Below are 12,818 nucleotides of genomic sequence, written 5' to 3' on the forward strand. Positions count from 1 at the left end.
CACCTCCACCAAGGCCGCACCTCCCGCGGCCGCGCTCCCCTCCGCCCCCCGGCTCTTCAACGACGCGCCCGCCGTGGTGGACCAGGCCGCGCCACCCCTGAGTGAGCCCGCTTTCCTGCCTGCCGACATCGTGGAGGGTTCGCTGGCCGCCAAGCCCCACTTCCAGTGAGGCGCAGACCGACAGGAATAACACGGGCCGGCTCGTAAAGTGCGGCCCGTGGTTTGAGCGTTCCCGTCGTTTGATCTTTTTAAATGCGCAATCTCTATGCACGAGAAACAATGGATTCTCACATGTAAAGCAGGGGTGTCAGTGGTGGCGGGCTTCACCAGCCAGCAGAGCTGCGCATTGCAATCAGAGCGTGGGGGCAGCAGTGCCTTTGTTGCGCCCAGTGTGGCAGCCCACCAACCAAGCACCGAATGAAAACTCTGCCACTGTGTGACCCAACTGTGTACGCACAAACCCTACCGTGCGAGTCGGCTCGGGCAGCCATTTCGAGCGCATGCGGGCAAGGCAAATCGCGCAGGGTGTACTCGCCACCCACTCGATCGGTCAGGCATCCTGGGCACGCGCCTCCGCCCTGAAGCGTGCCAGCCGGCGCCGACGCAGCTCCGCGACCTCCTCCGAGACTTCGCCGGCCTCCGCTCGGGCGTGCTGGACGCCACCCGTCGCCTGAGAAGGCTGCTGGGTCACGTCCCCATGCACCGCTGCGTCCCCCCGCGCCGCATGCGCCGCGGCCATGGCCGCATCTCGCCGCTCCGTCGGGCGGCGCATGCGCGCGGCCGCCTCCGCATCGGACGCGGATCCCCGCTCCTGCTGCCAATCCGCGTCCCTCTGCGCACTCAGGGGCGCCTCGGCTGCTCGCTCCGGCTCGGCCGCACTCGGTGCGGCCCCGGGCGCACACCCCGCCACACCCCTCGCCGCGCCCGGCCCGGGCCACGATACATGTGTGGGCGGGCGCACGGCGAGCTGCGCCGGGCCGCCGCCGTCCCGCAGCGCCTCCAGCGCGCTTTCAAACTCCGGCGGCCCCGGGCGGCGGCCCGCTTCCCAGAGCGTCCTGCGCAGCTCGGCCAGGCCGAGCTGCTGCTGGCGCAGCGTCGCCTCCAGCCCCAGCGCGGCGCCCTCCAGTACGCAGGCCATGCCCGGCAGCTCCAGCAGGCGCTCGACCTGCGCCGCGAGCTCGGGCGCCAGGCCCTCCCCCTCCGGCGTCTGGCTGGAGGCCAGCGCGAGGCTGGTCGCCGCAGCGGCGGCCGCCAGCACCGTCTCGTCGGAGGTGGGCGCCGGGCCTGGCAACAACAGGCAGGGCACGGGGAGCGGGGGCTGCCCAGCGCAGGGGTTTGGGGCTGCGGAGGGCCCCGTGCCCTGCGCCATCGAGCCTGGCGCCCTCGAGCCCGGCGCCGCCCTGCCGCGGCCTCGAGAGCGGCGCGCCGGGCGGCCGCCGCGAGCGCGCCGGCATTCCCTGCGCCGCCTGCGCCCTCGCCTCCCTCGGCGCCTCTGTGGGCCGCCGCTTCGGCACGGTCCCCGGCGGGCCCCTGGTGCCATGCCGCCGCCGCCGCCGCACGCGCGTCGCCGGGCAGGGCCGCGTCGGCGAGCAGCGCCGCATGCAGCTGCTCCAGCAGGGCTGCAGGGTCGCCGCGCGGCGCCGGGCGGCCGTCCTGCGGCACATGCGCCGCGCGGGCGGCGGCGGGGGGGATCACAGAGGCCCGGCAGATGGGGCAGGTCTGCTGCCGCTCAAGCCATGACCTGAGTAATATGGGGGGGAGGGGGTTGCGGGGCGTGGGCGGCTGGGTTGAGAGCGCGGCAGCACGGCGGGAAGCGAGAGCCCTCGCCCCTGCGCCAGCGCCAATGACCTTCCAAAACTCCCTTCAGCCCAAAGACACACACCCATCTCGCCCCCTCTCCTCAGGGGGAAACCCCAAGATATACGCCTGGCACCCACCTAAGGCAGTGCAGGTGGAAGACATGGCCGCAGGGCAGGCGCTTGGTCCGGCCACCAACGACCATTTCCTCCCTGCAGATGATGCAGGTGTGGTCCGCCCGGGCCAGGTCCTCGGCCGTGGCGTCGGGAAAGCGCGCGTCCATGTTGGTGGTGATGCGGCGGTACCGCAGGAAGTCCAGCATGCGCTGGTGGAAATTGCGGAACGTCCAGTACAGGTCACGGATCTATTGAGGAGAAAGTGGGGGGGGGGGGGTAAAAGGCTCAAAGTGTGTAATTGAGGGTCCGTGACGAGCTGTGTCGAGATGGCATGATAGAAAGGCACGCGGCAGGATCCCCATGGGCCACCTCGTCAGGGCACCGTATTCTCCAAGGTCTCCATGGCTCTTTAACCCCAGAATGGGGCCGACATGCGCATGCATGCCCCCCGCGCCTCACCAGGTACAGGGGGATGCCGTGGGTGCTGAACACTACGGCGAAGAAGGCTGCATACACGATGAGGTGCAGCAGGTCCAGCGTCAGCTCCAGGAAGAAGGTGGCGGTGCCCTTGCCCTCCCACCTGCCTCCCATGGCCACATCCGTCATTGACCTGAGGATGGATGGGGTGCGTATCATGGGGTCTGCGACAGGAAGACCAGTAGTTCAACGTTTTGTGCGCACATCAGAGCAGCGGGTGCATGCCCAGTGTCCGGAGGGGAGGGCGGCATGCTGAGCATGCACAGCGGGGGATGGCAAGCTGTCAGCATGCAAAGAACCAGATACACATTGCGTGCAAATTGCAAACCCAGCCTCAGACCTGATCCACTCCCTGAGAGCATTTCCCGCACGAAGAGAAACCCCTCACAGCTCCCCTCAACGCTCACATGCAGTACTTGATGAAGGTGACGAGGCAAGTGGAGCTGGCCACCGCACTCTCGAAAGCGAAAAGAAAGTGTAGCGAGATGCCCTGCTCCATCGTCCGGCCCAAGGTGTACTGCAGCAGGCAGACGTCAGCTGCCTGCTTGGGATGTGCCATGGAGGCGACAGCGGTGACCAGGACACAATAAAGGGCAATAACAACAGATGAAGGCACCAGCCAGAGCATTCTGTCCCAAACACATCCCACAGCCCCCTGACCATCACCACACAACACTCGCCAGCAGGAGGAGATTAAAGGACACCAGCCGGAAATGGGTGAGCATGGGCACGGAGGGGTTGGTGTCGATGAAGTCCACCCTGTCTGCCACCAGCCAGTGGAAGATCTTGAGGAAGGATACCACGACAAACATGGCCATAAAGAGGGGGGACACATCCTCCCGGAAAATGGTCATGGCCAGGCAGGTCTCCACCACCGCCTGCGAGACGCGCTCGCTGATGCGCTCCAGCTCCGCATCGCGCAGCTGTCCCAGGAAAATCTGGTGCAGAGGAGGGAAAGAAAGTGAGGGAATGGTGGGTATGACCGACGGCAACGCTAACGCCAGCCCACACCCCACGCTCCACTCCACCCCACGCACACCTACTCCTGCATGGGCCACTCACCCGCGTCAGGCACTTGTATGTGAGCAGCGTGGCAGCGAATCCCAGGTTCCCGAGGACGGCGATGCAGACTTTTGAAGTCGATAGATGCACCACGGCAGGGTAAAACCTGGTGAGGGATTGGTGGCCTGGGTGATCGCCGGGGGGCACGTCACAAACTGGAAAAGCGCTCGTGCTCAGAGATGACACTTTCACTCACTCTTCGCGCGTGGAGAAGCCGTGCCAGATCACCAGGCCTGCCAGCAGTGCGGACAGGCCGACGTAGCGGCCCGTCGAGAGGAGGGCCATCTCAGCAAGACCCTCAAGATGCCATCGAGCCGCACATCCACCGTGCTATAAAAGTATACCAGTCGAATGGAGGATTCGATTTTGGGGATGCTTGTTCAGCGTAGCTGTCCAGACTCGGGGGAAATTGTGCATCTCCTCTCCCCATGGTGGTTGTTTCGGGGGGACGCTGTGCATGCAGGGATCGGAAAGGTAGAAGATCGACAAGCCAATCAGATTGCCATGCGCGGACTGAGCTGCATGCAAGCCGCTATTCTGATATTTGACCTGACCACAGACATATAGTAAACCGAATCGCGAGTGCTGGGAGTGCAGTGCATTGCCCATGAACCCCATTATCCACTGAGGAGTGGCATTTGCGAGACCCGACTCACGCATGTTTTAAGCCAGCACCGGTAAACAGAGCATCAATTGGATTCTCGGTGTATTCTACCGTTCATTATACCCTCCCGCTGCCTCCCCGTCGTGGCGATGAGGCCTGTCAACATGTGCACCAGACCTGCACGCATGACGACCGTGGGAGCCGTCAAGGTGGCGAGCTGCAGCAGGCTGAGACAAGCATTCCCAGCCTTCCAGCTCTCGAGACCGAGATCAAATTCCTCAGGGCCGCTGGTGAGAGTTTTGCATGTGTGCACACTGCTCTCTTTGTGCCTCTGTTTTTCTGGAGAGATCGTTGGGCTGAACAACGATCTTTTCCCCTCCCCTAGCCCACCCCTCATCCCTATTCCTGCTCCTAGCAGTACCACAGACGCAGTCAGCTCGTCACTCGGGCTGCCATGTTTGACACCCTGTCCCAGTCCCTGAATAAGGCATGGGGCATGGTGCAAAAGGATGCTCGATTAACCCCAGAAAACATGAAGGCACCCCTGCGAGAGATCCGACGAGCCCTCCTTGAGGCAGACGTGAGTTTGTTTATCATTCTGGTTTGCGTGTCATGCATGCTTTGATTACAAGTGCACTTGTTGTGCTCAATTGAAGCTGTACAGGATGGGACCACCTTATGTGCTACTGATGCCGCCTCATCACGACATTTCGTCTTCCAGGTCCCCCTCATGGTGGTCCGGCCCTTCATCGCAAGGGTGGAGGGCAGGGCGCTGGGCGCTGCTGTGACCAAGGGCGTGTCACCCCAGCAGCAGCTTGTCAAGGTATGGAGTTGGATTGATAGTTCATGCAGAAATTGCTTCTTGCTATTGTTTGCAGTTTTGCTTGCTGCAGTGGTGCAGCCTGGCAACAACGCCATCTCCTTGTCTTGTCCTCATCTCTCGTCCCGATTAATATACCATACCAGATTGTGTACGATGAGCTGGTGATACTGATGGGCGGGAAACAGGTATCCCTCAATGTCCCAGAGGGCGGCGAGCCACAGGTGGGTGAGGAAGACCCTGAAGGACCATGCACCCCGATATGAATCTTGCATGGAAGATCTGGTCTGTAGCCTTCCAGCGCCCGATTCAGTCTCCTATGTGTTGCATTCAGTGTGACGCAATCAATTCACTGAACCTAATGTTGAAATTCAAGTAGCTGAACAGGCAAGTCTGTGTCATGTCACTCAGGTCATCCTGATGGCGGGATTGCAAGGCACTGGCAAGACGACCACTGCTGCCAAGCTGGCGGCCTTCCTCAAGAACAAGGGCGGGCGAGTCATGCTGGTGGCCACTGACGTGTACCGTCCTGCAGCCATTGAGCAGCTTGTGGTGCTTGGAGGCCAAGTGGGTGTGCCTGTGTTTGAGCGGGGGCTGAATGTCCCACCTGCGGACATCGCGAGGTATGGATGGGAGGCGGAGAGGATGGGGCCGACATGCAGATGTCCTTGGCCATGTGGAGCACGTGTAGTTTCCTCGCAGCGCGCAAGCTCTGGGAGGACTTCACACGGCCCCCTTTCCTCTGCCAGGGAGGGAGTGGCCCTGGCCAAAGAGGAGGGCATGGATACTGTCATCATCGACACCGCAGGACGACTGCAAATTGATGCGACGCTCATGCAGGAGCTGCAGGAGGTGAGGGTCGTGCCTCACATGGTGGGCTGCAATGCATGCCACCCGTCCAGGCCCTCCCTTGGGGATGCTGTCTGATGCGGTGATGCATCATTGCTTTTGTGTCTCTGCTATTCTTCCTGTGTCAGACTTGTGCCCCTTGAAAGTGCTCCTGAAGATGCCTGTCAGTGAAACCATCATGGCCTGTACTGTCAGAAACCATGCCCCTGCTCTCTCCCTCAAACCACTACAGATCTCCTCCGCTGTCAGGCCCACAGACACTCTCCTTGTCGTGGATGCGATGACTGGCCAGGAGGCGGCGGGGCTGGTGAAGACCTTCAACACCACCGTGCCCCTCACAGGTTGGACGGGCTGCGGAGGAGAGGGGGAGGGCTTGCCTTGCATGGCAGGGACCAGAACTCTCTCCTCGAATACCACATTAGAGACCCCAAGCCATGTCTACTCGCCATGCAGGCGCCATAGTGACCAAGCTGGATGGCGATGCCAGGGGCGGCGCGGCGCTTGCTGTGAAGGAGGTGTCTGGCTGCCCGATTAAGTTTGTGGGGATGGGGGAGAAGACGGATGCCCTGGAGCTCTTCTACCCAGATCGCATGGCCTCCAGGATCCTAGGTGGGGTGGGATTGATGAATGGTTGTTTGTTGGATCATGGTACCTCCCTGGGAAAGGCAAGAGGGAGGGCGAAAGGTGCTCATCAGAATGTGCCAGACGGCCTCAGCGTGTGACAATCAGGGAGTGTACTTCCATCTCAGCCCTAAAACCTCTCGCTTGCCTCTTCCTTGGTGCAGGCATGGGTGATGTGCTTACGCTCGTAGAAAAGGCAGAGTCAATGGTGAAGGAGGAGGAGGCCGCGGCCCTCACCAAGAAGATGCTCACAGGCAGGAGCTTTTGGCAGTTGTGATGAAGCTGTGGATCCTGGGTGGCCTGCGTTGGCACATCTGCTGCACTAGCTGACTGATGCACACCTTGCATTGTCCTCTGGCGCATTGCAGCTGCAGTACCTCAGCTCTCTACGGACACCAACAAGAAACCTTGCTTCCCCACCCACCCTCACTCTCGCAGCGAAGTTTGACCTCAACGACTTCCTAAAGCAGTACAAAATGATCTCTGGCATGGGCAACCTCACGTCTGTGCTCAAGATGCTGCCAGGTAGGCGCAAGGGGCGTGACAGCGACTCAGGAATGGGACAGAGGCAGTACAGGCACCAAGGTGCTGCAGGAATTGTCTGCCGCTCGTGCGATGCCAAGCCCAAGGATGGCCCCTTCCCAATCACACAGGCATGAGCGGCGTCTCAGACAAGCAGCTGCAGGCAGTGGAGGCGCAGTACAAGGTGTACGAGTCCATGATCCAATCCATGACTCGACAGGAAAGGGCAAATCCAGACCTCCTGGCCAAGATGCCGTCGCGGAGGTAGGACGTCAGGCTGAGTTTCCAGACTGGATGGCAAATGCCTGCCCCTCTCAAGTGCCCGGCCTGGGCCTCAGGCAGGATACGCTTGCAGGCACGGGCCTGGCTACCTCGGAAGACCACCTGCCAGCCCATGTCCCCACCCTCCAATCACACCCAACCCTGACCAGGCGCCGCGTGGCTCGGGGGTCAGGGCGGGAGGAGGCCCAAGTGGCGGAGCTGATTGCCGTGTACACATCCATGCGGGCCCAGATGCAAACCATGACGCGGATGATGGCGCTGAGCGGCGGGGCGTCAGGTGCGAGGACCGTGCGCTTGGGGGGATGGTGGGGATCCCATTTCTACATCAGCCAGGACTTGGAGCCTCTCCACGCCACTTCCCCCAGGTCTGGGCGGCATGCCTTCCATGAGCGACGAGGAGATGATGGCGGCGGCGCTGGGCAGCGCCGGGCCGCGCCAGGTGCCCCCCGGGAAAGTGAGGAGGAAGAAGAGGAGGGACATCGCGCCAAGGCAGGAAGCGGAGGCCGTGGCCAGCGTATGACCGGCTGTCGTGCGCCGCAGCATCTGCATCCACCCTGCACATTTGCAGCTTGCAGTCTGGTCCCTGCTCCCAACAATTTGCCCTGCTGTCCCAGCCGAGGGCAGACGGCTGTTACAGTATCGTTCGATCAGAGCAGGAGCAGCTACTCAACTATGTGCAAGGGGAGGGAAGGGAGGGAGGTGCGCCTGCGGAATGCACTGGACCCACACTCGTGTCGGGGCCAAAGCGCCGCGTGGGACCGATGCCTCTCCCCCCGGCCCGCGAAGCAGCGAAATTACAGGTTGGCGGTGCCGCCCTGGCGAATGAGGCGGGGCAGCATTCTTCTCGGCGACTGGGCTCAGAGCCTACACAGCCCTCAGTAGGACTCGGCCCAGGACTTCTCGACCTCATTGGCCGACAGGTAGTACTGCGCAAGGGAAGAGGTGGGAAGGGCGTCACTTCGGATCCTCAGGGATGGCACGCGCCCCATGCACATGCAAGGGAGTCCACGACCCCGACCCCTCGATGCCACGAGAAGTGCAACACATGCGAGCAGGGCGCACCTGGAGGGAGTTGACCACGAGCTGGCACATGGGCGGGGGCAGAGGCTCGCCGTGGTAGGTGATCTGGAAGATATCGAACGCGTTGCGACCTGGACGGATGCAGGAGGAGATTTTTGGGGTCTCCTACATCAAAGCGGGAAACCCAGGCCGATGCAGTATCGAGAGCCTGTAGAGAAGTTAAATGAAGGTCCCTCCCTACCCCAGCTGCAGTGACAGCCATGCGGCCAAATGAAGCTCCGCCTGCCCATTTGACACTCCCATCCCTCGAGCCACGGCTCCTCCCAACGCACCAATGGTGTCCACCTCAGCTGAGATGACGTTCAGGTTGATGTCCTTCAGGATGTGGACGATGTCTGTGGGAAGGGGGCGGAGAGTGGGGTACTCAATGTGGAGGTAGGCCAACTCCGTGCTGCATCACTCAAGGCCGAAGCCCCCCTCCGGGCCTCAGGCTCCGAGGGCCACCTCGTGCCCATGCCCAGCCGAACAACACCCCCTTCCCTGGCCTTCTCACCGGTGAGCAGGCCCGGTCGGTCCAGGGTGTTGACCAGGAGCTTGCTGGTCAGCCCGTTCTTGTCCTCCCTGACCTCCACCTGGGTCTTGATGCCGTAGTTCCTCACGCCCAGGGGGGAGGAGTCGTCGGCGGCGTTCATGCCACTGTAAGCAGATGGGGAGCCCCATGCCAGCTGCTGGCTGGTCTCCGGGTGGTACTGCATTGGTGCCAGAGGTCGTTAGAGGAGGTGCATGGAGTCCAGGGGTCCAGCCTGTCCTCGGCATGGCAAAGACGTGAGTTCATCCCTAGGATGCCGATCTCCATCCTCAATCTTCTCCCTCCTCCCCCAACCTGACATGCTCACCCTCAGCATGTTGTTCAGGATGGTCAATCGGATCTCCTCAAGCCTGGATGACCTCACTACCTTCTCACTCGTCTCTGCAGTGAGAGTGAGGGTGCAGGGGCGGTGGTGGTGGGACAATGGGGAACACATGGCTTCACAGGTTGATGTGGAGGAGCCTTTGGCACATTGGAAGGAGGCTGACCTCAAGTACTGAACCAGGCTGCGCCTGAACCAGACCCGAAGAGAAGTATCAATCACGGTACGAGGGCCTCACCGAGGCCAGCAGCAATCCCAACCTCCCCCTCCATCTACTTCTCACCCGCATCCGTGATGTAGAATTTGTGGGTCCCAGTGGACCTCAGCTTTGCACGTGTGATGTTCAAGCCCAAGCTTTTCAGGGCGGCAACCTGTGGTGAACAGGTGACAAGGATACTTCGTATGCACCAGCATATTCTGCAGCGACCTGGGTGAGTTACAGGTGCCCATTCATGTCAGCACTAGCATCCAGGGTCCTGCCGCCAAAACACCTCCACCCAGGCCTTTATCACGTCCACCTCACCGTGTCCAGGAGCTCTCCCAGCTTGTTTCCGTAGTTGATGGTCACGAGAGTGGCAAACGGCTCGGAGTGGTTGTCGATCTTCACCTCCACAACATCTGAGACCTCGTTCTCCTGGACCTGCTTGGCCTCCTTGGCCAAATCCTCTGCCCCATTCAGGCCCTTGTTCCCAGTCACAGCGGCCCTGCGATGGACAATGATTGCAAAGAAGGTCAGGGCGTGACTCGGACCGGAATGCTGTCCAGTGGCCAGTGACAGATGTGACGAGGGTACCCACCAGGCCAGGCCTGGCCCCACCCTGTGGCACGCGAATTCAAAGGCAGTGGCCAGCTCCATCCTCGGGAGTTATTACCTCGGGACAATTGGGCGGGGGTTGCTTGGAAATCCAGTTGGCGCCCAGGCCTTGCGAGACACCAGGCCGGTTCGCCTGTGGCACGGCGGGTAAGGAATGAGGGTCAGGTCTGATCATGGTACCGGTGTCCAGGAACCCAGTGCCATGTGGGATGCTTCCCGGATGAAGTGGGCACACTCCTCACCTCACTCCACAGGCAGGAGCGCAGACCGTGCGGCCGGCCAGCCCCCCTGTCGCGGGCGCTGCGGTGTGGGATGCCAGCATGGTGCCTCCCAGCTCAGAACGGAAGCAGTGCAGGGAAAGCGGTCGTGGCACGAATGGTATAATACTGCTGGATAAAAGTATGATCTCAGGTCTCGCAATACGAGGCTCGGGCACGGCCAGTTTGGGGGTGCGTGTCGATATGAGCCCTGGGACACACACGTGACGGAAATACGGGATTGGATGAGGAGGGGTGGGCATCATGTCAACCCCCCGGTCCCACCGTTCCTCTGGTAAACTCTTATGTCGAGACTGGCTGTACAACAGGCCGGCCATGCACTTGGGTCGGGCACCTTTCTCATGCACGGGCTTCGCCCTCACCCCCTCCCCGCCCGCTTCTTCTCCATTTTGAGCCCCGGGAAGTAGGATGCCAGGGTGCGTGCCTCCGCGCTGGGCGGCAGCAGGGTCACCCTGGTCTTCTTCGCGCCGTGCGCCCCCGTCGTGCTGGTGGTGGCGCCCAGCTCGCGACAGCGCTCCGCCAGCGCCGCCAGGCGCAGCTGCAGCGTGGCCGCCAGCGCCTCCGCCTCCGCGCCGTCCAGCGAGGCCGACGGCTCGGCGCGCAGCGCGGCGGCCACCATCCAGCTGAGCATGAGGTCGCGCTGCCCCGGCGCCTGCACCCAGCGCTCGGCGGCGCCCGCCTCCGCGCCGGCCGCGTGGTGGGTGTAGAACCGCGCCAGCAGCGGCGCCAGCACGTCCGCCGGCACGCCCGTGCGCGCCTCCAGGCTGCTCAAGCCCGCCCGCGTCGGGCGCAGCACGGCATGCCTCGTCAGCAGCGTCGCCCCGGCGTCCAGCAGGCCCAGCAGGCGCGCGCGCTCCGCGCGCTGCGGCCCTGCGCACGCCGCCCAGGCCGCCCGGTCGGCCAGCCGCGCCGCGACGTAGGCCGTGCGCGGCGCGCCCTCGGCGCCGGCGCCGTCCGCGTCCGCGTCCTCCGCCGGCGCGGGTCCCTCACGCGCAAGGCGTAGGTAGGCCTCCACCGGCAGCGCGTCCCAGAGCGCGTCCCAGACCAGGCCGCGCGTGGGGTAGGCCCGCGGCGCGGTGGTCGCGCCAGGGTCATGCGGGGGCAGCGCCCGCCCGGCAATGGCCGCCGCCACCAGGTCCTCCTTGGAGGGCGAGGCCGCTCCGCGCGCCACCTGCCCGCGCAGTGCCTCGGGGCTGGACACCGTGGCGCGGGGGTCGACGCGCGCCGCCTCCCGCGCCAGCAGCTGCCGCTGCCGCCGCTGGCTGCCCAGCTGGCCCACCAGGCGGAGGGTGGCGGCCTTGCGCTCCTCCAACCCCTCCACCGACGAGTTCAGGGCTTCGGAGGGGCCGTAGTCCACGCCGCACACCCGCGGCTCCAGCCGCAGCAGGCGGTCGTGCGCCAGGGGTGCCAGGGTCAGGGCGCCGCTGGCACGGTCGAACACGCCCAGCGCGTACCTTTTGGGATGGGGGAATGGGGAGGGGGGGTGAGGAGGTGATGGGAAGGGGGAAATAAGGTGAGGAGGTGATGGGGGAGGGGGATTGGTGTGAGGAGGTGATGGGGAAGGGGGAAGGGGCGGAGGAGGTGATGGGGAAGGGGGAATGGGGTGAGGAGGTGATGGGGGAGGGGCAAGGGCCCGGTCCATGGCGAAGAGGGGGCGATGACCATGGCGGAGTGCCTAGGTTCTGAACGTCTCGTGCTCAGGTGCTGACAAGAGAAGAAGCTTCAGAAGTTCAGAGAAGAGAATGTTGCACTCGCATCACATGAAATGTGTGGTACATGAAAATTGCCGCTGAGGTCTGGCATGGACCGCCAGCAGTCAGTACGTAGTATCCACGTTACTCTAGCAGCAAAACTTGCGTCCTGGCCATGGAGCATGTGGGCCAGGCTGCCGGACTTTGCCGCCGCAAGGGCTGGTCGGGGTTTTTGGAGGGAGAACAGGCAGGGCGACATGATGTGGGCGGCGTGAGCTTCCACCCCACCAGCCCACCCCAGGATACCTGCAGGGAGGGGCGGTGCTGTGCTCTCCACCCATGCTCCCGCCCACGAAGTCGACGCTATCCTGCAGTCAGGATCGATGCAAATGCGGGGGTTGTGAGGATGCAGGAATGCCAGTCATGTGAGCATGCATACACTTCTTCAGCAAAACAGGCCACCCTACCCAGATCTACCACTGCACCCACCGGGCGCCCCACAATCAGGCTATGTCGCTTCTTGGCATGTGTGTATGTTTCCCACTTGACGCCAGTCGCCGGGTCGTAGCCCGATGGGAAGTAGACGGCATAGGGACCCGCGGCTGACCGCAGCTGGGCCGGCTGCTGGGCGATGGTCTCGGGAAAGGTGCTGGACGCACCAGACTTCCGCTTACCCATCACCGCTGCCAATGTTGGTCGAGCGGCGTCGCACACGGGAGGAAATAAGGTGTGCTCCTCTGCGCCAGGAGCGTGGCCCGCCGACGCTGAACAGTGGTATTGGGGTCTGTGTATAATGTCCCTCGCAGGCTGCGCTCGGAATAAAAGCAAGCAGTGACGGGAGTGCGAAGGATCTTATTATATAGCGGGTTGCATTGGCATTGCACGCTACACTCTTCGAGGTCATTGTATGGTGGGCCCACGGAGCTCTCTTGCCCTGGACGCAGCGCGCTGCAA

At 62.8% G+C, this 12,818-nt stretch overlaps 5 protein-coding genes across 5 annotated transcripts in view; 2 read left to right on the plus strand and 3 right to left on the minus strand.

The window, feature by feature from the left end:
• Positions 1 to 169, plus strand: part of F751_3542 (Protein YOP1) — a gene marked incomplete at both ends in the record, with an annotated part of 2,199 nt that extends 2,030 nt beyond the window's left edge. Inside the window, one exon of the mRNA XM_011403455.1 lies at positions 14 to 169. Within this exon, the coding sequence (XP_011401757.1) occupies positions 14 to 169 (156 nt within the window). The remainder of the gene's footprint in view (positions 1 to 13) is intronic.
• Positions 170 to 550: 381 nt separating this feature from the next.
• F751_3543 (E3 ubiquitin-protein ligase synoviolin) lies at positions 551 to 3,737 on the minus strand (the record flags this gene model as incomplete). Its single annotated transcript, XM_011403456.1, has 8 exons — positions 551 to 1,318; positions 1,696 to 1,741; positions 1,938 to 2,161; positions 2,373 to 2,523; positions 2,798 to 2,931; positions 3,062 to 3,328; positions 3,453 to 3,558; positions 3,649 to 3,737. The coding sequence occupies 8 exons, from the start codon at positions 3,735 to 3,737 to the stop codon at positions 551 to 553; spliced, it is 1,785 nt and encodes a 594-aa protein (XP_011401758.1).
• A 773-nt stretch (positions 3,738 to 4,510) lies between these two features.
• F751_3544 (Signal recognition particle 54 kDa protein, chloroplastic) lies at positions 4,511 to 7,670 on the plus strand (the record flags this gene model as incomplete). The annotated part of the gene is made up of 11 exons (XM_011403457.1): positions 4,511 to 4,636; positions 4,778 to 4,879; positions 5,023 to 5,100; positions 5,288 to 5,499; positions 5,626 to 5,728; positions 5,958 to 6,066; positions 6,179 to 6,334; positions 6,785 to 6,871; positions 7,000 to 7,132; positions 7,300 to 7,427; positions 7,516 to 7,670. 11 exons carry the CDS (start codon positions 4,511 to 4,513, stop codon positions 7,668 to 7,670), a joined length of 1,389 nt encoding a protein of 462 aa, XP_011401759.1.
• Positions 7,671 to 8,025: 355 nt separating this feature from the next.
• On the minus strand, positions 8,026 to 9,937 carry F751_3545 (Unknown protein DS12 from 2D-PAGE of leaf, chloroplastic; the record flags this gene model as incomplete). The annotated part of the gene is made up of 7 exons (XM_011403458.1): positions 8,026 to 8,076; positions 8,213 to 8,301; positions 8,503 to 8,565; positions 8,724 to 8,919; positions 9,067 to 9,140; positions 9,365 to 9,452; positions 9,605 to 9,937. 7 exons carry the CDS (start codon positions 9,935 to 9,937, stop codon positions 8,026 to 8,028), a joined length of 894 nt encoding a protein of 297 aa, XP_011401760.1.
• A 594-nt stretch (positions 9,938 to 10,531) lies between these two features.
• F751_3546 (hypothetical protein) lies at positions 10,532 to 12,542 on the minus strand (the record flags this gene model as incomplete). The annotated part of the gene is made up of 4 exons (XM_011403459.1): positions 10,532 to 10,825; positions 11,189 to 11,627; positions 12,171 to 12,232; positions 12,354 to 12,542. The coding sequence occupies 4 exons, from the start codon at positions 12,540 to 12,542 to the stop codon at positions 10,532 to 10,534; spliced, it is 984 nt and encodes a 327-aa protein (XP_011401761.1).
• Positions 12,543 to 12,818: the final 276 nt, after the last annotated feature.

Source organism: Auxenochlorella protothecoides (genome assembly GCF_000733215.1).
Source record: "Auxenochlorella protothecoides strain 0710 unplaced genomic scaffold scaffold37, whole genome shotgun sequence".
NCBI lineage: Eukaryota > Viridiplantae > Chlorophyta > Trebouxiophyceae > Chlorellales > Chlorellaceae > Auxenochlorella > Auxenochlorella protothecoides.